The 25499-nt window shown below is 37.1% G+C and overlaps 1 protein-coding gene across 1 annotated transcript; it reads right to left on the bottom strand.

Annotated features, from left to right (window-relative positions):
• Positions 1-1363: 1363 nt before the first annotated feature.
• LOC107583484 (5-hydroxytryptamine receptor 1D-like) lies at positions 1364-23490 on the bottom strand. The gene is made up of 2 exons (XM_016269698.1): positions 23251-23490; positions 1364-3585 (listed from the first exon to the last, which is right to left on the bottom strand). The coding sequence occupies exon 2, from the start codon at positions 2951-2953 to the stop codon at positions 1817-1819; it is 1137 nt and encodes a 378-aa protein (XP_016125184.1). The 5' UTR covers positions 2954-3585; positions 23251-23490; the 3' UTR covers positions 1364-1816.
• Positions 23491-25499: the final 2009 nt, after the last annotated feature.

Below are 25499 nucleotides of genomic sequence, written 5' to 3'. Positions count from 1 at the left end.
TAATGATCTAATTTCTGTCTATTTGCCTTTCTCCTTAGGAATTCTGAACAACTCAGACAACATTAATACTTAAATTAAAATAATTGAGAACTTTGCTAAAAGAACATAAATGAAGAATTTTTTTTAGAAAATCTGTCTGTTCACACGATAGAAGTCAAGTTTCATTCTATGTTAACTATAATTTTAAGTGGTCGGTGTACACGGTAAAAAAAAGCCCATTTAATTAAATGTGTTACTTGCTTTTTCTTTGTAATTGTTAGTGAAATTTACTAGCAATTTCTGAGTGAAGTTGTTTCAAAGTAAATCCTACAGTTGTTTTTCAGTGTAGGTTTAGGGTATAGTATAGAAAATGTAATTAGCTTAGAATAAATGCAATAGATGTGAATGGAATGTCCCCGCTGTGTGTGTGCATATATATATATAATTTTTTATTTTTTTTCAGACTGTACCTCCTCTATGCCACACAAATCTGTTTGATCTTCTAGTCCATCTCATGATGGCCATATTCTGATAAACATCATCACACACATCGCACATTGTACCTTCATGTACCAAACACACAATGGAATACTGGCGAACGAATGCATTCGTTTTTAGATTTACTGGTGGTTGTGAATGATAATGAGTCTCTAAAAATCTATTTTATGGGGTGTGACCTCATCCTTGCTGTTAGGATGAGTGAGAGGGAGCTTTTTTCTGTTGATATACAGACTGTGAATATACAGATCATCTATCTCGACCGAACAGGCCAGCACAGCTTTACCCTGCAGTCTCAAATGCTGTTTGAGAGCCTGCTGGCAGTGCGTTCAGGGGATACGCCTCATTATTCCTGTCTCACTCAGGTCTACAGTCTCTTATTGCTGTGTTTTCTTATCAAAAAACCTTTTGAACCAACACAACTGACCTTCATCATAAGAAAGAATAATGGGAGGGCAAAGTTTGCCAATTTCCTGAATGCCATTATTCATATATACGACTGCAGTCAGAGGTGCTTCTTTTTCCACAAGCTGCGTTATTGGGATATTTGATGAAATAATGACCTTCACGTCATAAAACTCCTTCAGCAGCAGCTAAAGCTGTACCTTGTGTCAAAGCACATCATTCTTCTCATGAGAGATCATCAGGTACATCCAGAATTTGAACCTTTGATCATTTTGATCACTTTTCTTCTGCTGCATCATGCTCTGCTGCAAGCTTGTTTTTCAGCCTCATGATCATAAAACTCCTCAAACTCTGACATCAAAATAAAAGAGTAAACTGATAACAAACCTCTTTCACACAAAAATGCAAAACCACAAAACATAAAGCTTTGTTTAATCTTATATAATGAACATTTTTATTTAGTATATTACTATACTAATATCCATGAACTTCTGCACTGTCCTCAGGCGAGCCATGTATGTGTTCCTATGAGAGCAGCAACCATTATTTATTTGTGTTCTTTTCAAATATAGTGTCTTTCATATTAATATCAGTCCATTTCTGGTAAATAAGGCAGTTTATAGACAGCTATTGATTACAAAGACAGTAAAACATCGCTCTCTAGTGAAGGATTCATAATCTTTGCATGCATTCATAAACTACGAGGAAGCATCAACAATATGACACAATATTTTACAAGCTGTCTCATGAGAACAGTAATATACATCGACCAGACACTATGTGCGCGTTTAGGAGCTCGCTGAAAAACAAACGGCAGGGTACGTTGGGTCCTCCAAGCATAAGAACGATGAATGTTCACAGGATTTTGATATTTTCCGCAGACATCCGCTAGTTAAGTCATGAACATGTCAAAACACACAAGAGACGTGTAACATCAGTAGCATCTTTTAAACTTGATGAGTTTGTGGAAGGCTTGTTTGAAGTCATCATTGAAGGCAGTGTAAATGACTGGATTGATGAGCGAGTTGAGGTACCCCAGCCAGGTGAACACATCAAAGAGCACAGGATGAAACCAGCAGTCTTTACAGACCCCCATCACCAGCGTGAACACGAAGAACGGGAGCCAGCACACTATAAACGCACCCAGGATAATCCCAAGAGTTTTGGTGGCCTTCTTCTCGCGAGCGGCACAAAGACGCTTTCTTTCCAGCACGCTATCGGCCAGCTTCACTTTCACACTGTTTGTGAAAAGAGGAGACCCTCCTCCCCCACCTCCTCCAGGATGAGGATGTCCCTCCTGATTAGAGGTGGAGTTCAGCGAGCAGAGCGAAGAGCCCGCTGAGTTCTGGATGAGCTGAGCAGCGGTGAACCGTTTTCCACTTGTCGCTGGCGTTTTGAAGATCCTGGAGCGAGCCGCCACATAGATACGCCCGTAGAGAATCATCAAAAGAACCGTGGGAACATAAAACGCGCCAAATGTGGAATAGAGCGTGTAGAAGATCTGGTCAGTGTTGACCATACACTCTGTGAGCTCCTCGTGGGCCTTAGCCTGCCGCCAGAAGAGAGGAGGCAAGGAGATGGAGACCGAGATCACCCACACTACGCCGATCATCAGTGCCGCTCGCCGCATGGTTCGGTGCTTCGAGTATTCCAAGGCATCGGTAATGGCCCAGTATCGGTCGAGCGCGATCACGCACAGGTGCAGAATGGAAGCCGTGCAGAACGTTATGTCAGATGATAGCCAGATATCACACACAATCTGACCTAGAGTCCAAGTCTTACTGACTGTGTACACAATGCTGATCGGCATGACTAAAATGGACACCAGGAGGTCTGTCGCTGCGAGAGAGCCAATCAGGAAGTTGGCGGGGGTGTGAAGCTTGCGTGTGAGGAAAATGGTGGCGATCACGAAAGCGTTGGACAGAGCGGTGGCCAAAGTGACGATGGCTAACATGGCGGAGATGGAGATCTGAAGGCTGAGGAGTGAAGCGTCATCCCAGGACTCCAGGGTTGTGGGACTGACTGTGGCATTGATGAGGAAGAACTCATCTGAGCTGTTCACCAGATCCATGTTGCATGGTTCACCAGGGCTTCATATCATCTATGCATGATTCTTAGCATAAAGGATCAATTAATCCATGAAAACATCTTGTGGTGAAAAAGTAATTTAGTTTGGTAGTTGCTGATATTGGTGATGCTTTGCCTTTGTGAAGGTCATGGCTGATAAATGTGAGCAGTAATTCATGGCTGAAGATACTGTGACTGTTTCTAATGTTTTTTGTGCAGTATGTTGACGTGCACAGAAAGTTAAATGCCACAGAACAGACAAGGAAATGGTTTTAACCTTTGCGCTTGACTTTGAGTTATAAATATATTCCTTTAGCCCTTAAATCACTGCTCATTGTTTTCTTTATGGTCACTTATTCTACCATGAGAACTGAAGATGCTTTCATTTTGGCTCTTTTGAACTGCTGGAAATCTTTTTAATTTATTCTCCTATTGGTCTGCAAAAGCGTTGCTGTTTCAGACTAATGGGACCGAATATTCCTCCATTCCATGTAGATCCACCGATGGCTGCAAATGGTTTATAGAAAGGTGATATTGCAGTTTCCCAGAACACCACAAGCTGTACAAGCTCTCGTTTTGAGTATTGTCCTCGTGAAGGTGTTAGTCCAGATGACAGGACTTAATCCAAGTGAAGATCTGGAAGAGTGAAAAAGAAAGAAAATGAAGAATGAGAACTTCAGAGAAAATATTATCATTTTGGAAAAAAAAAAAAAATTAATGTATAATTAAACTGACTGTATAATTGTATAAAACTGCAAAAATGATATATGTAAAATCAATACATACAGTAATATGTAAAAAATAGTAATACACATAAAAATTATACATTTAAAATGAGAAAAAGACCAAACTGGGAAAGCAGAAAGAACCATTAGAATTAGAAATATATAGATTAGAACTATAAAACAGTGTTGAACATTGTGAATCAGAAGATCACTGTACTATTTACTGTAGTTTTTATTTAGTTATGTATTTGAATAAGTGAATTAGTTAGCTAGCAGCTGGGAACAGTTTTTTTACTTTCTTAATCTTCTTACACACTATTTTGCAGGATTACATGAGAAAGCCTGAAGTGCTTGAAAATATTAAAATGTAATATTCAAATTTTTATTCTTGCACAAACCAACCCCCATAAAATAACACCCATTGTGCATGCACAAATCAAGATACTTGCTCGCAAATGGAATTCGTTATTTTTCTGATGTCTTCATTAAAAACTTGTACATTTATATAGTAAGTTTTGCCTCCATTAACATATTACTTTACCCTTGGCTCTGCTTTTCAGACTCAAGCTGTGATTGATGAGTATCTAGAGTACTGTGCCTCGAGGGGAAACCTGTCACCATGGAGCTTCCAGAGCTCCTGTGTCTGACTAACAATGTGCCATGACACCTGCAAGCATTCTGGTTCTGGCCTGGTGGGAAAAAGATGCCAAACCGTGGAGCTCACTTTCCTGCCGTCAGGTCACACACATCAGTCACATCACCTGCCAACATCTTCACTTAAACATTAGCAGTTCCCAGTGTGCCTGCAGAGCACACTCACATTTCCTTTTCTTTATAGTTAGATACACGCGCGTAGGGATATACATATCTGAATATTTATAGAAAAGCCTTTTGCAAATCATATCATGCCATGCCTCCATACATGTCAAACTAAGTGAAATGGAATAATTGTGGTGAAAATGATATTCTATGTGATGCTTTTTAGTGCCAAGCATTCAGATTTGAAATTGAAATTCTGCTAAGAAAACATGTCCACTGCCCTTCATGCATAAAACATGCCATTTCCGTAATTGAAATCATAAAGGTCATACATCCCAACAGGACCCAACACCTTTTCTGGTAAATGGTGCTGGGGTACCTAGAAGCCAGGATGAACACATAGCATCTCAACAACGACACTGCAGGTTAACCCAATAAATAGCACAAAAATATGCATAAAATGGCTATTCCGGGTTCAGCACAAGTTAAGCTCAAATGACACAATTTGTGGCATAACGCTGAATGCCACAGAGAAGTTCCTCTGTATAATATGCGTGTGACTAAGATCAATAAACAGCAGTGTGGGGGGTAACGCATTGCATAGTTACGTAATCAGATTACTTTTTTCAAGTAACGCATTACTTTTTAAATTTACAATAAAAAATCGTAGTTACTTTTTCAAAAAAGTAACGCCAGCTACTTTGTTTTCCCATTTATTGACTGACAAGTCTCCGATATTGGGAGAAATCGGAAGCGCAGAGGAGTTGTGTGCGCTGTGTGAACATGATGTTACTGTAGTTCTAGACTAAATGTGAATGTGCATTAATTCATCCCACTCACAAAAAACAGATTTAGTATTCATCAAAATGAATTCAAACAGTGAAATGAAAACTCAGAATATGACGCAAACTTGCAACAATTAAATATTTTAAATAACACAAATGTATCTAATCCCATTTTATTAACCAATGACTTTGCTGCTGACCTTTGATGATCCAGTTCAACCATACTAACAAGCAAAAATGACTTTAGATAAACTAACAATTGTGCTTCATTGTTTTTTTATTGCTGAAGAGTGTTTCTTCTCCTGTGTTCTACTGTACAGATGTGAATTTACTTTTTTTATTTATTCATTACACATGGTGACCCATACTCGGAATTAGTGCTCTGCATTTATCCCATCCTAAGTGCACACACACAGCAGTGAACACACACACACCCGGAGCAGTGGACAGCCAGTTTTGCTGCAGCGCCCGGGGAACAGTTGGGGGTTCGGTGCCTTGCTCAAGGGCACCTCAGTCGTGGTATTGAAGGTGGAAGAAAACACTGTACATTCACTCCCCCCACCAACAACCCCTGCCGGTACAAGACTCGAACCCACAACCTTCGGGTTACGAGTCCGACTCTCTAACCATTAGGCCACGACTTCCCAAAAACATAAATAGAACTTCTTATATTAAAAACAATCAAGCCCTGCTATATATATATCTTGGTTTAAGGTTGGGATCTGTAAGATTTTTTTTTTAAATGTTACTGATAGAGGTATCTTATGCTCACCAAGGATGCATTTATTTAACAAATAATACATTAAAACAGTAATATTATAAACGATTGTTAATTTAAAATCGAAAAATATAAAATTTTCTTTATATATACTGTATATATTTTTTAATGATCCTTCAGAAAATATTCTAATATGCTGATTTGGTGCTAAAGAAACATTTATTAATATTGGTTTTGAAAAGTATTTTCGTGAAAATTGTAAAACATTTTCCAGGTTCTTTGATGAATAGAAAGTTCAAAAGAACAGCATTTATTTTAAATAGAAATATTTTCTAATCAATTTAATGCATACTTGCTAAATAAAAGTATCAAAAAAATAAATAAAAATCTTACGGATCCCAAGCTTTTAAAGCAATACTCTATACTATAGTGTAAAACAATATGAAATGCAGCCAACAAGTGAGAACTGGGCAAAGACATCTAAATGCGAGTTTCCGATGTAAAAGGGTATTTAAAATCTACAAACTAAAGAACAGAACGTAGTGCTGTTGTTGTGGCTTGTATCTCTGTAAAACAGTGTCATCATTAGCATATACTTCATGTGAGATGGCGGGAAACAACAGCGGATTATCTCCACACCAGCAGATCCAACGGGCTGCACGCTAATGAGGCCAACCCGAGGGTATTACCATGCTCCAAATGTTGGCCCAACGTTTTCTCTACTTTTGTTTGGTTCTGTGTAATTGGTGAAAGTCAAAATAACTAAATTAAAAACCCAGGTCAATATATCAGGAAGGAAGGAGACTTTGAGACTGTTAGGTTAATTTAACAAATGCTCAGACAACATAAAATGTCTTGCCACTTATTAATCGCCAGTACTGTCCGAATCCTCACACACACTCAAATGCACATAACATTTTAAAATGTTTTTGTATTTTGTATTTGATTTTCCAGTTGGATTTTTGTGCGTTTGACTTGACTGCACAAACAAAAAGAGGAAACAGCGTAGCGCCAAACAGAATAAAAAGGTAAACACGCCTTCAGGTGGATAGATTCAAAAACAAGTCAAAATAGAACGAAGATCTGCACACATAGGCCTAAAGCTCACATCAATTTATTATACAAAGGCCACAAAAAAAACCTAATGTGCGAAAGTGCAAAGTGCAGAAAAACATTTTTGGGTTCAACTTCAACCCACTGTTTTACAACACTAAACTTTGCACTTTTTCCACTTTCTATATGTATTCGGATCTTCGTTCTTGAAAAAAAATGTCAGTGGGGTCCAATGTTGTTTCAACTGTCACCGTATAACAGTTGAACCATTGTTCAGAATATTGTCCTTTTTTGTTCTGCAGAAGAATGTCATCTTTTGTACAGCATGAAGGTAAGTGAATTCTGATAATATTTTCAATTTTGGCTGAACTGTCTCTTTAATAGTAAAAATGTCTTTATTTTTACTATTAAAGAGACAGTTCAGCCAAAAAGCAGAGCTGATACTTCTGCATTGCAAGCACATACAATGACAAGTCAAGTAAAAAGTTACATATTAAAATCTGCCCATATGATGCTAATAAAAAGCACAGAACAAATACAGTTATAGTGCTACTTAATGGAGTAAGAGAATTGTTTGTTCTGTCAGTGGTCAGGGATGAGGGTTTATTTTTATTTATTTTTTTATACTCAATCTGCCAGTGGTTATAAAATGAAACAGACTGCAGCCATGCTAACAGAGCAGATCTGGATGTTATTGAATGATGTCAGTCTTGTGTGTTTTTGAGATGTGGGTCAGTGGAGTGTTTGAGTGGCATATCCTTGTAATTCTGTGTCAGTAATTCGTGTAACAAATAACTCTAACCTGAACTCAAGCTCTACTGATGGATAACAATCTCTCACACAAAGTTTTCATATCCTCACTGATATCTGAGTCTGGTTGGAGTATAAGTCTGTTTTACAGACTTGCTTCCTAACTCCATCCGTAATAAGTTAAATCTAAGTCTTCCAATAATTTTTTTTGTTGTGACAGACGGATGGACCGGGGACCATTTAGTCAATGTGACATATCGCTTCTAACAACTTTTTGTTTAGAAGGTGTAGGAGTGAAAGCTCTTTTCCAACCTTTTCAATTACAGCTGCAGATAGCAAGCCAACATGACTCAAACAACAGATCATCTCTTGAAAAAGTGCCAATCCATCCACCAATCTGCTGAAAAAGGTTTAACAAAATGTGACAAAAAGTTGGAAATAAATCTATAAAACAAAATTTTTAGTATCATTATCTGATCCTTTATAACAAATCTAACTCAAATTTGAATGACTTAAAAAGACCCATGACCTCTGTATCAGCTTTGATATGTTTTAAGATGGTTTAGATCCTACCTGTCCAATCGCTACCATTTTGTTCATTTTAAATGGGGAGTCATCTCAATTATCACCAGTAAAATATGGAGTGCCACAAGGATCTGTCCTAGGTCCTCTGCTATTTTCGATATACATGTTGCCCCTTGGTAATATTATTAGAAAATACAGGATTAGTTTCCACTGTTATGCTGATGATACTCAACTATATATCTCAACAAGACCAGATGAAACTTCTAAATTATCTAAGCTAACAGAGTGTGTTAAAAATGTAAAAGATTGGATGACCAATAATTTTCTCCTATTAAATTCGGATAAGACAGAGATATTACTTATTGGACCAAAAGTACGCAGAATCTCTTGGATTACAATTTGCAACTAGAGGGGTGTACTGTTACTTTCTCTACAGTCAAAAATCTGGGTGTTATATTAGATAGCAACTTGTCTTTCGAAAATCATATTTCCCACTAGGATAGGAAAGTCCACTAAAGGAGGTAGAGCTTTTTCGCATTTGGCTCCCAAACTCTGGAATAGCCTTCCTGATAATTTCGAGGTTCAGACAAACTCTCTCTGTTTAAATCTAGATTAAAGATACATCTCTTTGGCCAAGCATTCAAATAATGCATCTCATAATCTTGTACTGCAGTTATATCTGATCAAATGTACATTATTATTCTTTAGTTTGAGTTAAACAAATCAATTTTGCTTGGTTGGAACAGCAGCTACGCTAATTATGTCTTTCTCTGTATTTCTCTGTTTTTGCCATGTAACTAGGATTTACACAAGCTTCAGGCTGGATCCAGAACACCTGAGAAGAGAGGATGCCAACCCCTCAGAGGACCTCAGATGATGCCAACCCTGAAACAACATACAGAACTACCACATTTTGCTATAAGTTTGATTGCATCATATAATAATTGCTGTTGATAGTGTTCATCGTCTGTTTGATTACATCTTTAATTGATTTTTCCGTACATTTCTGCCATATGTACATTAACTGAGTCACCACTGATAAGCTACCACTAAATATTATAGAAACTTAATTTGCTGTAAAGTTGCTTTGCAATGATTTGTATCGTGAAAAGCACTGTACAAATAAACTTGAATTGAATATGTGAGCAGAACTGAGGTCTTGAAATCTCCTCAAAATGCATTTATATGGGACATGTTTTAGTGGAGGCAATGCGACTCTATAATGCATACATTATAATGGTTTCTGTCTTCTTAGCTCAGCTCAGATGTGTAGGAGGAACACTTGTCCAGAGTTAACAAAAACCATTGTGCCTCTTCCACCACTGTGGATGATTCACCAGGTAAGTACCACAATTTCACACATTTTCTAATAAGAAGCACCTTTTTGGGCATGTGATAACAGAACTACTACCGTAGGAGGTTGTGATGTACTGGAAGGAAAGTACATTCAAAGTCACGCTAAAGCGTTTGGATTTGGTAGTTTGGTGTTTCTGTTCCCTCTGTAGAGGCATGTGTGATCTGATGGGATTTTGGGATGTACCTTATTGAGTTAATACATTCAGACACTTTCTAAACTTCAAAAAGAGTGTGTTCTTTTTGAATATCACGCTGTTGTGGGCACAACTGTGGCTTGAGGGCAGAGGGACTGTAATTGTCAGTTTAATGATGTGAGTTGAGTTGGGAAGTAGTGCAAAGGCTGCATAAAGAGTAACATCTCAGCAAAATTGAGCTTCACAGGGGTCTGAACTGAACCTTCATGATTATATTACCTATAAACTGACAAAACATTATAAAAAACACTTGAGAGTCTTTGGAGGCAAAGAGTTGGAATTTTTTTTATGTTTCTGAAAGAAGTCTCTTATGCTCACCAAGGCTTAATAAAAAATAAAAAAAAATTAAAATTTTAAATAACTTTTCTATTTGAATTTTTTTTTATGTAATTTATTCCTCTGATGGCAAAGCTGAATTTTCAGCAGCCATGGCTATAGTCTTCAGTGTGAATAGCAGGTTCAAAAGAATATCATTATTTTAAATATAATTCATTTCTGACCCCAAAGTGTACACACACACACACACACACACACACACACACACACACAAACACTCAAAAATTGCTAGTAAATTTCACAAATAAAATAATTACAAACAAACAGTAGGTAACTCATTGAATTAAATGTGAAAAGTAAAAAGAGTATTTTCTTGTAAAATGTACACCAATAATCTTTGCTTTATAATCTTTGTTTTTCCAACTTTGAAAAATAATTCTTACTATGTAGTGTATATATAGTATTGTACTGTTGTATGTAAACATTCCAATCATTCAAAGTTTTGTTACACAGATGTTGAAGGGTGTCTATATTCATTTAATGCAAAAGCAAATGTGTGGTCTGAATGTGACACATTGGTAAATGTTGCCCAAGGTGACTTTGTCCTGTATCCCCAAGGTGACTAGACTCGTCAGTAGGTATTTCTGTGCTATACTTTTTCATTTCTTACAAGTTATATTCGGGTCAGATCTTCACACTTCTGCAAGGACACATGTCTTTTCTTCCTTTCTTCCACTTCTTCTTTGTGTGTGTGTGTGTGTGTGTGTGTGTGTGAAAGAAACTATTTTAATAGTAGTTGCTTTTGTATGAAAGCTTTTGCCTAGGACATAATTGTACATTTGAAATGTAAATGTCTGTGTCCAACAAGTAGGTAAAAAAATTTAATATAAATCTACAAAGAGCCCAACTCAGAGATTCTCTGACCTTTCTCCTCTCCTGTCAAGTCTGATAAGTGTCACATTTGCACCAAAAAAATACTGAAAAAAAAAACTTGGTGCGAAGTATGCCGGCAGGCTTCACATGTCTCTTTGATACCGTTTGACCTCCTCCATTTCTGCCTTTCAACATCATCTCCTCCCACTCTTGCCCTTGTTTTTTGTGCTCTGAACTTTGTGAAGTTTTGAACAGTGAAGAGTGGACAAGTGGTATTATTCAGGGTGTTGATGTGTGTAAAAGCCTACCAGTGTAGAAATGGAGACTTGAATTAAACCGCTTCCTGTGAGTTACTATTAGACTCAAAGTTACAATTAAGGGCAATAAGGTGGACCAGGACACAGTAAGAGAATTTTGGTTACTATATTGCTCCAGTGTCACTACAACTAGAATTGAATTATTTGTAGAAAATTGTTTGTAATATTTTGAGACTGATTTAAAAAAAAGTAAAGGGATATTTCATCAAAAACTGAAAGTTTTATCATCATTTACATTATATTCATAACATTGACTTTGTACATTGTACAGATAAATAAAAATAAACAAACAAACAAGCAAGGTTTTCTATTACTTTTTTTTGTTGAAATATCTTATTTTGTGTTAATGTAAGGGTAAATGATGACATAATCTTCTTTTTCTCTCTCTCTCTTCAAAGGTTAAATACAAAACAAAAAGATGGATTCTTTATTATATAAAATTATATATTCATTTTCTGGGACACACAAATTGCTGCTAAAAAAAAGTACTTTTTTGATTTAAAAATGATAATTGAAAACATTGGCAAGGTAAGTGCAAATCTGAACTACCATTTTTTTTTTTCTGACACAAATTGTTGCTAAAGAGAAAGTCATTTTTTTATCAATAATATAATTTAAACCATTTAAAAACTGATAACTGAAAATATTGGCAGGGCAAGTGCAAATCTGAACCACCAGCAGAAAAAAGCATTATTGTTGATCCCTGTAAGGTAATGAATATGGGGAAAAACACAAATCAAAAACAGACAGCAGCAATCAAGTTGTGGTCTGGTATTGTAATTGACACAAGCACAGAGACTACACTGTCAAACAGCTCAGTGCATCTCTGCGTTTGTGTATGGAGCCAGTCGAATTGATTTTTCAGTTCTAGTTGTCTTCACTGAAGGATTACGATTCTAGCAAGCTCCAAGGACCAGTTCAATATTGGTGATCTTAATTTGTAGAGCTCTATGCAATAATACTGAGTTTCCAACATCCAGGGTAAAATATGGTCACACAATTTTATTCAAATAGAGCTTTAGAGAAGAGCCAATAAATGCATGAATATAATGAGTTATCTGATCAGTTTCTCTTCTCTTTTACATAGAGCGGAGGTTTTATGTCTGATAATGCAGGCTGTGAACCCTAAATTGCTCCAGAGGACTTGTGCTGTAATTACTGCACCGTAGGTCACACTGAGTTGAAAAGCATCTGGTAGATAACAACCGATTGAACTGATATAGAACTCTTTCTTAAGAAAACAGCATTTTGACTTATGGCAGTATAATCACATCCCTGTGGTCTTTCCAATCAAATAAGTGCTCAGCCCTGCAAACATATTTTCCTGCCCCTTGGACCTTTTCAATCTTGGTGTGAATGTCCTGTAGATGCAATTCATCAGACCTTTATGAACCCAGCCATTAACGGAGGGCAAGAATGATAAGCGTGAAGGTGTTTTGTTGAGGCAGGATGGCTGTTTGTGTTTCTGAATTAAATATTGAAGACTGGGTGAAGTGTGTGGCTTGAGTTTGAAACCTGGGATTCGGTCCAAGCACCACAGACTCCGGGCAACGTGCGCTGCATTTGAATTATAGATTCAAGCGCTTTATGATCACAGGTCAAATATCGTCAGAGTGACATGCAGAGTCTATGAATGTCAATAAACAGAAGAGTCTAAACAAACTTGCTCATTTGTGCTGATCAATGTATCTGGGAACAATCCATATCAATGTAAACTAAGGCTGATTTAGCTCTGTAACTTTGCTCATTAAGTGGCTGCGATTGAATGGTTGTCCTATGAGTGATAGGACCTTGCAGAAGAACAACCTTGCAATTATCTACAGGAAAAGCAAATCAGATTTTACAAATGGAATGATCATGCTCAGTACAGAGTCTGAATTGTGTTCATCAAAAATATGCAAATAAAGAAAGACATTTTCTTTTATAGTTAGAATGAATGTGTCAGATACAAGGTATGTACTCTGCTTTGATCTGCTCATGGAAATGTCCTCAGTCACCTTAAATCTGGAACCTTGCTGTGCTGAACAGGAGATGCTTGTCGACTCTCTCTCTACGACTCCATAGAATCCAACAAGGAATGAAGATCCACAGACATGGGGATGGGGGGAAAAGCGAAAACGCAAAGATTTTAGTGCTGCAATGTTTTAAAATGTAGTTTGGCATCTAAGTTAAACCAGCTAAGCCACATAAGAGCCTAAGCCTCACAGCATTCATGTGATTTTCATCTGTTGCCTTCTTAAACCTTCACTAATCATGTAAACCTCTGACTGAATTACACTGCAGATCAAACCGATCGTTTTCGTGTCTTAGGACATCAGTGTGTCGTCACGAGCCACAGGGTTTAATTTGGATTGGGCTGTGCATGTTTTTTTAACTTTTTTTAAATCTATTTTTTCATAGATTTTGTTACCATTGCCATGCATTTTACGACTGATAGACTGCAACGGTTAAAGTTAAAAATCATCATATGTGTTCTACTGAAGAAACAAAGTCACCTACATCTTGGATGCCCTGGGGGTAAGCAGATAAACATCACATTTAAATTTTTGGGTGAACAATCCGTTTAATAGACTTTTCACCCATTTCCTCCATGTCTGCAGTTATCTTTCACTAGGTGCTAGGTGCATTCACTCGTTTCCCAAAGTCATCTTGAATGTTGAATTTTCAATACAACTGAAATATTTGAGAGAACATCACATAAGCTGACTTCATATTCAATTGCTGTTGATTTTCCTAAAATGTGTTTTTTTAGCCGTTATAGTGATTAGCGTTCCCTTTGGTTGGGCACTTGGAACTTCATTTATGTTATTATAATTTTCTTCTTGTTAATGCAGCAATGCATCATGAAGTCAGAGTTATTTGATTTCAAGAGAAGAAAAGTAATAAATAGGTTGCTTTTAGAAAGTGATCTATCTTCTTATTAAAGCATTAGTGCATTGTTATGTGTGTGAGTTTATTAATGAACACTTTCCAGTTTAATTTTTCATAAATATCTCGAGATGCTTTTAATTGGGTTTATATAATCCTTAAATAGTGTGTGGTAATATGCTAAAGTCACACACAGACATTCAGCATGTGAACCACAACAATGGTAACAATTAAATTTCATTTATTTTCATTAATTGTAACAATAACCATTTTATTTGCTCTTTTTGTTGTACTGCTACTGACACAAGACAGCAAATTAAATTGGCAAATTAAATCAACAACTGTAAAACAAAGCAACTGCATAATTTATTCTGCCGCAATGCACTCTGGGAGTCAGTGAGTAGCTATACTAAGTCATGAGTAAACCTAAATGAAATGATCAAGTATCCCCTACAGTTCCTTTTTAGTTACTAGAACTCTCGTGTAAGTAAACTATACTAACTAAGCATTTGTCAGTACAACATACTATTCCTATTTCACTTTACTTAGTTTTTTCAAGGCAATCGGTTTGCATGCTTTTTTTAAGTAAGCCCAACTAATTAGATTTTACAGTGTAGTTATCTTAATTGAAGTGAATTAGGTTTTAATCGCCGTCATGCATGAATGAATGATATTTTTGCAATTTTACACATAATAATCCATGATGATCACATTACACAAAACGTCTCTAGGTTACGTATGTAACCATGATTCCCCGAGGGAACGAGACGCTGCGTCGAGTCGCTTTGGGAACCCCCTTGCGTGACCGCGTTCTGAAGCACGTGTCAAATCCGTCCAATGGAGCAGCGAGACGTCACGAGCAGGGTGACGTAAGCACCAGAAAGCATAAAGGCACATCCGGCCGGGCGCAAACCAGCTTCGATGAAGTAGCGCCTGCAGGGATGCAGGGAGTATGGCAAAGAGACGCAGCGTCTCGTTCCCTCGGGGAACCATGGTTACATACGTCTCTCATCAAACGCAGCCAGGCGAGAGCGGAGCGTGCGCAGCGAGAGCTCCAGTGATGACAATCAGCTGCTGGAAAGCTGACCGCGCATGCTCTGCTCCTAAACAAACGACACACACATCGTGTGTATCCCCTGCCGCCAGATATCGTGGGCAGGGAGAAACACAGCGTTTGTAATGCCGTTCGCTCGCCATAGACTTTCTCATTGTTTTATATATATGAGTGCTTGTGCGGACAGACAACAGTAAATAGACAGACACACACACAGAGCGCTACTGAAGAGCAGAAGCTGGGTGGCGCCCGGCCGGATGTGCCTTTATGCTTTCTGGTGCTTACGTCACCCTGCTCGTGACGTCTCGCTGCTCCATTGGACGGATTTGACACGTGCTTCAGAACGCGGTCACGCAAGGGGGTTCCCAAAGCAACTCAACGCAGCTCGAGTTCCTGAAGGGGAACTGAAATTGCACGTCAAAATAACACATTATCAATATTTTTTGAGACCCCCCAAAATTTCATAAATCACGTTTTCAGGGGAGCCCATGTCTTATTAAGGGGAGCCGAGCTCCCCCTAACTCCCCCGTAGTTTGCACCCTGGATGCACCAATATTAAAATTCTGGTGTATACCAATCAGCTGGTAAAGCTGACTAAAAAAATTAATTAAAAAAATTCTATAGTTTTAAATGCTAGCACCGCCTAGTGTCCAATCAGCTATATATTACCAGTATAGTCTGTTTGAACACGGATATGGTTGGAATATTGTGGCTGGTCTATTGTATGTAAAATGGGTATTCATTTTAAGATTTACTAAATTGAGTTCCTCCATCACATCAGGCTCCACAGAACACAAAGATTGCAGTGACATGGTGGAACCTGGCAAGTGATGAATTTTTAATAGTTCAGAAGAACAGCATTCAATCATCTCTGCTGAGAGCTTGGCCGGCACTAAACCTGAACCTGCTGAATAAGATAACAAGATCACCTGTTTTTTTTTTTTTAAATGAATTCAGCTGAACTTGACTTGAGTTTAAATTAAGCCATTTATGAAGGTCAAGACTTGTTTCAAACATGAACAACTCAGATTGGTGAAGATACAGCGTTGTTGGATTTTCTCCTTAAGACTAACTCTTTCTGTATATAACAATCTGGACCTCAGTGAGAAAAAACCTTTTAGCTGTTACTCCACCAAGATGTCCTATTATTTCTACCCTGCAAGGGAGTGATGGACAGAAACTTTTAAAGGGTAATGATTTTTTTCTTTAATGCCAAACTTTGTCTATAACACACATACGCGCAGATACATATTCAAAGATATCCCGCTTTCACAAAGCATCTTGAAGTTACATCAGATGTGTTGAAGGAGGACTAGGATTGAATAAAACCTTGCTACAGCAGGAGTGTTATATAATTATGTAAGTGAACAGTAAAGTGGGACAATCCATGATGCTTAACACTATGCACATGCCATTATGTATGTAAGTGAACATGCTTGTCTGCAAGAAAATGCAGAGATTGTTTGTAATTCTTAGAAAGGAATGACTGTGTTAAAAGCCCAGTAGAAGACTGAGATAAGCCCTCAGAAGTCGCCACGCATGCCAGCCTCAGCATTGCACACATTATTCACATAGACTCTCTTTGGTGTAGTTGATCTTTTAGTCCCTCATATACCAATACATTTGAAAAACTGTTTATAACAATTAAGCAACTGTATGTGGTTTTGTGACTTTGAGCCCCCCACAGTTAAAAGAGTGGAATCCACTGTCATAAAGAGTGGATGGCTGTACATTAGGGCTGTGCAATATATCTAAATTATCGAAATATCGCAAATGTGCATATCGCAATATGCATATCGCAATATGCATATCGCTACAGCTTGCAATATTTAGGGCCATGACCAAAAGACAAAGAGAAAATCACTCACTGCTCTTACCTAAATAACTTTTGTAGCTTAAATAAGAATCAGTGCATATTGAATTCAAAGAGTAAATACGAAGCAGTGTTTTATTTTTGCTGTTTATTTTTCAGTTCCTAAACTCATGTTAAAATGACATTTTTATGTAATGCTCAAGTAAAACACTACCGTTCACTTTCAGAAGTTGTTGTAGGGGTGCTTTCTTATTAGAATCAGAATCAGAATCAGAATTAGCTTTATTCACCACTTAAGTGTGCGCAAACACAAGGAATTTGTTGTGGTTTTACAGGAACTCTTGGTACATACATACATGCATACATACAAATAACCATATATATATATGACACAAGATAGTTATAGAAGTTCACAGAACTGACTCAGTAACAGCTGAGTAAATCTGTTTCATCTGAGCATGTGGCAGTTTAAGCATTATCGTATCGCATATCGAATATCGCATTATTTAATGGGTTATCGCATATCGCATTTTTCTTCAATATCGCACAGCCCTACTGTACATGTGCATTTGTTGCTGCTGTAAAGCAATCTGCCCTTTTCACAGAATTTCATAACACTCACCAAACTAACATACTCTCTGAACAGGAGGAGTGTGAGAAAAACATAGAAGTCACTCGTCTTATTAAAAGTCAGTGAATAACTCATACATACAAAATAAACTCACTATCACATACATTTACTACCAGTCAAAAGTCTGGACAATCCAACTTATACTTTATTAGTAGTATTTTCCACATTTATAATAATAAAGCCATCAAATCCATGACACAATTGATAACACCAATGGAAATCCAGCTCTGTACATTTGGCATTCTCTCAATTAAATTCATGAGGTGCCACCTGGGCACTTGTTGGCTGCTTTTACTTCACTCTCTGGTCACACTCATCCAACTTATCATTATTATTATTATTATTATTATTATTATACAAGGACACAGTTCTAATGTGTCCACAATAAAGATTTCTAATTTAAGAAACCCAAAGAAACCCTTCATAGTGCACTCAAAACGAATTTCAAGTATCTTCAGAACCCTTTTGAGGAATCATCAGGAACATACATTTAGTCAAGTATGTTCAAACCGATAGTAGCAAACTTCAGCAGAACACATCAAATAAGCAGAGCTTGTCAAGGCAGACTTTAAAAAATATTTGTATGCCATATTTGGCTCATGGGTAGAAGCTGACTGCAATGACTGGACAGAAATAGAACAGAGAGGCAGTAAATGCTAATGATCTGGAGGTAGTTATAGATATTATGTAATCATCCATTACAGAGTAATGAACTCACGCACTGGGGAAAAACAATTATAAAATACGGTTGACAGAGAGAGAACAAACCATATCCACAAATATGAGTGAGTTCTGAAGAGCAGAAGGTGAAAAAAATCTAAATTAGAGTACTTTAAAGTTTTTGTAAAAAAAATTACAGCTGTAAGGCAAATTAGAAATAGAAACTTTCAGAGGTTTTGTGTAAATATGTCAAATTAAAGAGCTTCAACTGACAAATATTGTGAGGGAATATTGCGTATGCCTCATCAGTACGTTCTCCACAAAATCCCAGATTAAGATAATCTCAGTGGGATTACATTTTTTTTAATTGTTTTGTTCAATATGTAGGACTCCAGAATTAACTTGACTAAGACACAAAAGCTTTGAGTTACACTGTTGATGAAAAATAAAATTAAAAAAGATGAAATCAGATTAGTTTTTGTTTAATTTGTCCTACATACAGAAAATACAGATGCATAAAATAAACGTCTTGTTCCCTGCTCTATATGTCTAGGATATTACACATCTAGTCTATTACAGTCTATATATTTAATATAAATATATTCAAATACAATTCATCATACACACATAGCCAGTTTAGTCAGAGGTTTGGTAGCAAATATGCAAATCTCAAATGCAGCAAATTTTTTTTTAAATTAAAAAAAAAAAAAAAAATATATATATATATATATATATATATATATATATTTATATATATATATATATACGCATGTAAAATGCATACATTTACTACCACTGACTAAACTGGTTATCTTTGACTAAACTGACTAAATAAGTTGAAATGCTCTCCTAAACACAAATACAGCTAAATACATACTCAGTCATATATCCATCCTCTGAATCTGTATTGCTGACAGTGTATTTTGTTAATTTACAGGGTGAAGACAAGCTAAACCCCTCTATACTAAATCCAGGATGAATTGGGTTCAGTGTGGGACTGGAGGTAATATCCCAATACCTTCTTCATGCCAAGTCAATTTCACAGGCTTACATACATGTAATTAGAAAGAAAATTACATACATTATCACATAACAGTCCTATTCTTAACGCATTAATACATTAATGCACATCCACTCAGATATTCAACATGTTATCTTATCTTATAGCAAAAGAAAAACTGTGTATATTCAGAAAAAAATATATACTAGACTTGATTAAGATGTACTTTTATGAATCACCAAAACAAATTATAAAATATTTTATTAAATTATATTATTATCTCAAATCTACAGAAATTATGCTTACTACAAAACCCCAAAACCATATAATTATGAAATGAAACAAAACCCCTATAAACCATAATAATTATGAAATAAAACGGTATATATAAAATCCCCTTCTACCTGCCATGACTAGTTATCTACTAAAGTGAAGACCTGAATTGCTTTGATTCTCCAGAGATGTTGCCACGGTTACACAAATGCAACATTCCACTGAAAGACACAGACTCATGCTTCATAAAATATATATATTTCTCTACTTTCTACCTTTAATCTCAGTATAATTGATCTCTTTCATTGATTTCATATAGCTATCCTTAGAGAATACCTATATGGAACATATGTGTGAAGGGGTCAGGTTTTACCCTCACTGTGAAAACCAAATGTCACTACAAGGACTGTGAAACCTAAAATCACCTAGAATATGGAGAGCAATGGCGTGCAAAAGAAAAAACATCTTAATGCATAATCTAAATTATGTATTAATATTAGTGCTGTCAAAATTAGCAGGTTAACGCAGGCGATTAATTTTTTTATTTTAACGTGTTAAAAATATTTAATGCAATTAACGCAGGGGTGGAGCTAGGGTTGGCCACCCCATTCACAACTGCTGCTTCTGTTTTTTTTTTCTTGACAAGAATTGCATTTATTTAGACAGACCATCTTTATGATCACATCAAATGGGAGACTTTTCAGATGCGCACTCCAACTTCACCTCAGCGCCATGTGCTAGTCAAACGAGTGTGCAAAATGTACAGGTGATGAGGGAGTTTCAGTAGAACAACAGTGAACTGAGGTGTTCACTGAATGATGTTGTCAGTCCGTATGTCAGTAAAAACGAGTTTTCCGGTCCTGTCAGCCACTATACTGTGCTTGTAGCGCGTGTTCTTTAATTGCACACACTGTATTATATTAAAGCGCAAAATAAACTATGAGCATGCAATGTCGTAGTTATGTTGTCAGTTAAGTCATAAAGTTACCAAAAAGGCAATTAAAGCTGCCTTAAAATTGTGCATGCATGAAAGTATTTGTTTTATATAAGTCACATTTAAGAATATGTCTCTGAAATGCAGTGGTTTTCAAAACTGTCCTGGAGCAGCCCAGCACTCCCTCATCTAACACACCCGATTCAACTCATCAGCTCATTATAGAGACTTTAAGAGCTGTAGTGGGTCAGAAAAGGTAAAGAGTTGTGAGAAAATACGATGCATGTCAGATCCGTGTCATGTTCAGCAGCAACAGCAGCTCTTAAAATAATAGCAGCCAAAAAATCTAATAACCCAGCTGCTGTGATGTCTGTTAAACAAAGAACAAAAGAAAAAAGAGGAAATCAATAACTTTTGTAGCTTTAAGGGTTAATCTATATTTCATTTAGAATTTAGTGTTTGATAACTTTATCAATTTCTGTATATTTGGGTCAGAAAAGGTAAAGAGTTGTGAGAAAATACGATGCATGTCAGATCCGTGTCATGTTCAGCAGCAACAGCAGCTCTTAAAATAATAGCAGCCAAAAAATCTAATAACCCAGCTGCTGTGATGTCTGTTAAACAAAGAACAAAAGAAAAAAGAGGAAATCAGTAACTTTTGTAGCTTTAAGGGTTCATCTATATTTCATTTAGAATTTAGTGTTTGATAACTTTATCAATTTCTGTATATTTAATTTCTTACTTGCTGAAGGGCACAGGTAGCTAAATATGCCATTTATTATAATGGGCTTGTGTGAAGATTGCTTTAAGTTCAGTTAAATTAGAAGTTATTTTTTTAAGTCTAATAAATGTTCAAATTGATAGCTCTCAATTATGCTGTGATGTTGAATGGCTATAGTCAATCGTTAAATATTAGGGGGAAAAACTATTTCCTAGAGACATCAGTATCAGTGATACTCACCTTCAGTCATAAAAAAATGTAATGTTAACAAATATTAAAAATATACTGTCTATTGTTATTTCTACATTAATTTGAAGATTGAATGTGAAATTACTGCAATATAAAAGTATATTTAAAAACTTTAATGTTAGGTGGGATTATTTTCAATTAATTTCAGAAAAATATGCGATTAATTTATACATTTTTTCAATCAATTGACAGCACTAATTAATATAAAATATAACCATGTAAAAATGTTTGTTTGATAGACAGTTAGTTTCTATCCAAAAACATTTCTAAATTAAAGCTGAAATTTAAACAGAAAATGTATTTAAAAGACAAACAAACATGGTAAATCTCAAAAGAATAGAGAAGAATATATTCCTCCCACATGCAAAACCTTTGTAACAGAAAAATGATCTTGACTCAGAATTGTGGTAATTAAAAAGGTAAAAAAGATACTTTAAATGAGTCACCAGATTAAACTAACATCTCTGTGTATTTCCCACTAGATCAGGCCTACAAAGCATCATGTTTCAGAATGCCTATATGCAATTATTTCTCACATTATCAAGTCTGGTCATTCGGGCAGGTTTGGACAGCGGATTTGCTCAGAGAGAACACAGCTATCTGCTGACGATTCATGCTGAGCTTTCAAAGAGCCAGCACATATGCTTCCCTTTCACACCAGCTATCTGTCCATCTCACATACTGCAGTTGTGCTGTGTGTTGGCATGAGAGTCAGACAAGGGAGGGTGACAAAGCAGGAGGAAGGAGGCGACAGGCGAGAGAAAGGCAAAAAGTGATTGAACGACGTTGCCGTTCCGTGAGTTACAGTGACCAGTAGTGCTCTGCCCTTCATATATTATCACACCACTTGTGAGAGTTTATACATCCTGATAGACTGTAAAACTCAAACACACATTGACGCTGATCATGCCCATGACCTTTAACAATGGTCATCCATGCCAGGCGCGATGGTATGTAGACATTCAAAAACTCAGCCTGATGGATTGAGCATCATCATAATCATCATCATAATCAAGATGGCTAATTAACACCACAGTGGACTTCCTTTATTTAAAAAATGTGGTGGGGGGGTGTTAGGAAAAAAAAATGGTCTGACTCTGTGCTATAAGTTTTGACTATCAACCGTGCTAAGAACAATTTAAACTACCCGAAAATTAAACCTGCAAACACAATATTAAACCATCAAACCACTTTCAGTTGTGTTTTTCAGCAGGGAATGCATCCATTAAACATCTTATTTGTGGTGCATTATGAGTTTCTCATGCTGATGTTTCCTACCTGCTGTTTATCTCAGGTTTGCATTAATTTGTCATATAAATCATGATACACTACCAGATGATATGCTGCCAGAGCACTTTTCTGCTGGAAATTCCAGTTTAAGATGCTACCTGTGATTTGAAACATGATACCTGTTTCTACCTGGTAGCAAGCTCGTAGACAATCTCACACCAAACAAAAAACGCAAACATGTTCCAAAACAGCTAGGTATTTTTCAGTAGGGTTCAGGACAGAGAGGAAACAGACATATCTCAAGTCATTCATACGCATTCAGCTTTTACTCCAAAACAACAAGCTTTCAATGACAGCTTTTGTTAAAAAAAATGAACGTAATAAAAATGAACGTTTTAACTGACCTACTGACACGCATAAATGTTGACTGAGATTTTAACGTCCAGAAATGAATCCCTATAGAGTCACTGCATTCTGAGCACACATCGTAACGGATTCAGACTGAGCAATATATCGCCAGGTGTTTCAAGAACTTACCGAGCTGAAGTTGCAGGTTTTCACCATTTCATCACGCGGGAGACTTCAATTCAAAGTCACCAGTCCGTTTCGAGTCGAGTATCCAAAATAACTTTTATTTTTAAATCGGTCACTTACGCTTAGCATATTGTGTTGCGTCTTTTCCGCATATGGTTAAAGATCTTGCATAGTTATATGAGACTCCAAAGCTAGATGAGAACACACTTTATAGCGTGTATCACTTAAAAAGAGCACAAAAGCTTTGAATAATATGATCAGCACCTGAGAATTAAACATCTATTATTTTAATTAGTTAGTGCGGAGCAACGAGTACGCAATAGTGCACTGTCCCGTTTCGTGCTGCTGTCTTCTCTGCTCTCTCTTTCATCCTCTCTCTATATCTCTATCTCTTTCTCTTCTGTCTCTCTCACGCACACACCCCCTCCCTCCCTCTTTCGCTGTGTCTGAAGTCCTGCCGCAGCGCTCCTTCTACGTTCTCTGAGGTCCGTAAATGTCAACAAGTTTTTTGAATTTCTTTGAAAGCCTTTCTTTCTAACGATCTAATTAACGAATAGAATATTAAACGTTACCTTCCCACTCTTTCCTTTGAGACACGCAATGAGAGAACACCTGAATTAGTTTGCTTAACCTGACAAAATGGTTGTCTTGAAACACAGACAACACTTGAAACATATAGGCTACTTGTGCAAATATATTGTTTCAAATCATTTAAACTGGGATGCTTATTAGCCCAATCATTTGAATATATAACCGTCTTCCCAACATTTCTCTAATGGTTCTAAGAACGGAATAGTTGCCCTGTTGCAGTTATATTGCCACTTCAGCTTGGTTTGGTGCATCACGAACCGTTCTCTGCCCAGAATTCTCAGCACGGTTGGCTAACTGTGCTGAACTGTGCATGCATGTAACTTGTTATCTGTCTACTAGTTTCTCTCTGTAACTGAGCAAGCGTGCTATTTGATCAAAATTAACAGAAATATCTGATCATCCACCATAATGCGGTCGCTCTTTACATCTCATTCTGTCTGTAAACACTTGCATTACCGAGGCAGCGACTGATGCATTTGCTTCATGAGTTGTTCTGAAGAGCTCAGTGAATTCAACAGTAGTACTGCGACAGAATGCCACCTTTGCAATAAGTGAGTTTGTGAAATTTCATCCCTGTTAGATATTCCACGGTCAACTGTAAGTGGAATTGGTAAGTGGAATCGTCTAGGAACAGCAGCAAATCAGAAGCAGAAGACCATGTGACATCACAGAGCGGGGTTACTGAGTGTTGTGGCATATGTCTGGTCCATAAAAAGTCGCATGAATGGGTTTCCATGGCCGAGCAGCTGCATGCAAGCTTCACATCACAAATGCAATGCCAAGTGTTAGATGGAGAGGGTAAAGCACGCCGCCACTGGACTCTGGAGCAGTGGAAATGTGTTCTGTGGCATGACAGATCACGCTTCTCTGTTTAACAGTCTGATGGGCGAGTCTGGGTTTGGAGGATGCCTGACATTACCTGCCTGCCTGGCTGCACTGTGCCATCTGTAAAGTTTGGTGGAGGATGGATAATTGAATGAGGCCGTTTTTCAGGGGTTGGGCTTAGCCCCCTTATTTCCAGTGAGGAGAAATCTTTACCAAACCAAAACATTTTGGACAATGCTATGCTTCCACCTTTTTGGGAAAATTTTGAGGAAGGCGCTTTTCTTTTCCGGCATGACTGTGCCCCAGTACACAAAGCAAGGTCCATAAAGACATGCTTGGATGAGTTGGTGTGCAAAAACTTGACTGGCCTGCACAGAGCCCTGACCTCAACCCCATCCAACACCTTTAGGATGAACTGGAACAGAGATGGCGAGCTAGGCTTTCTTGTCCAAAACCAGTGCCCGTCCTTACAAATGCTGTACTACAATGGTTTTCAAACTTTTTAAGAAAGATCCTATTTTTTTTCTTTTTATATTGACATGACCCTATACAACCATTTACCATTTACATGCATCAAGTCAAGCCTATACATATATATATACTGTATATATATATATATATTTATAGATAGATAAATAGATAGATAGATAGTGGCGTGAAGCAGGGCCAGTGGAGTGAATGTTAATGAGTGACAACTGTGCTACAGACCAGTCTCGAGTCCCAGGGAGGAGCTCCGGAAGAGTCAGGCTCAGTTCCAGAATCAAATCACCTTGAGTGCTTTAAGGTTCTTTAGCCTTCATGCGCATCTATTTTGACATATATTTGGTCTAGTCCAT

This window comes from Sinocyclocheilus grahami, unplaced genomic scaffold (assembly GCF_001515645.1).
Source record: "Sinocyclocheilus grahami isolate Dianchi unplaced genomic scaffold, SAMN03320097.WGS_v1.1 scaffold4.1, whole genome shotgun sequence".
Taxonomy (NCBI): domain Eukaryota; kingdom Metazoa; phylum Chordata; class Actinopteri; order Cypriniformes; family Cyprinidae; genus Sinocyclocheilus; species Sinocyclocheilus grahami.
This window is presented reverse-complemented; position numbering and strand designations above follow the sequence as displayed.

What these genes read in the sequence shown, in the direction of transcription:
- LOC107583484 (XM_016269698.1), bottom strand. Translation starts at nt 2,953, where the DNA reads ATGGATCTGGTGAACAGCTCAGATGAGTTCTTCCTCATCAATGCCACA.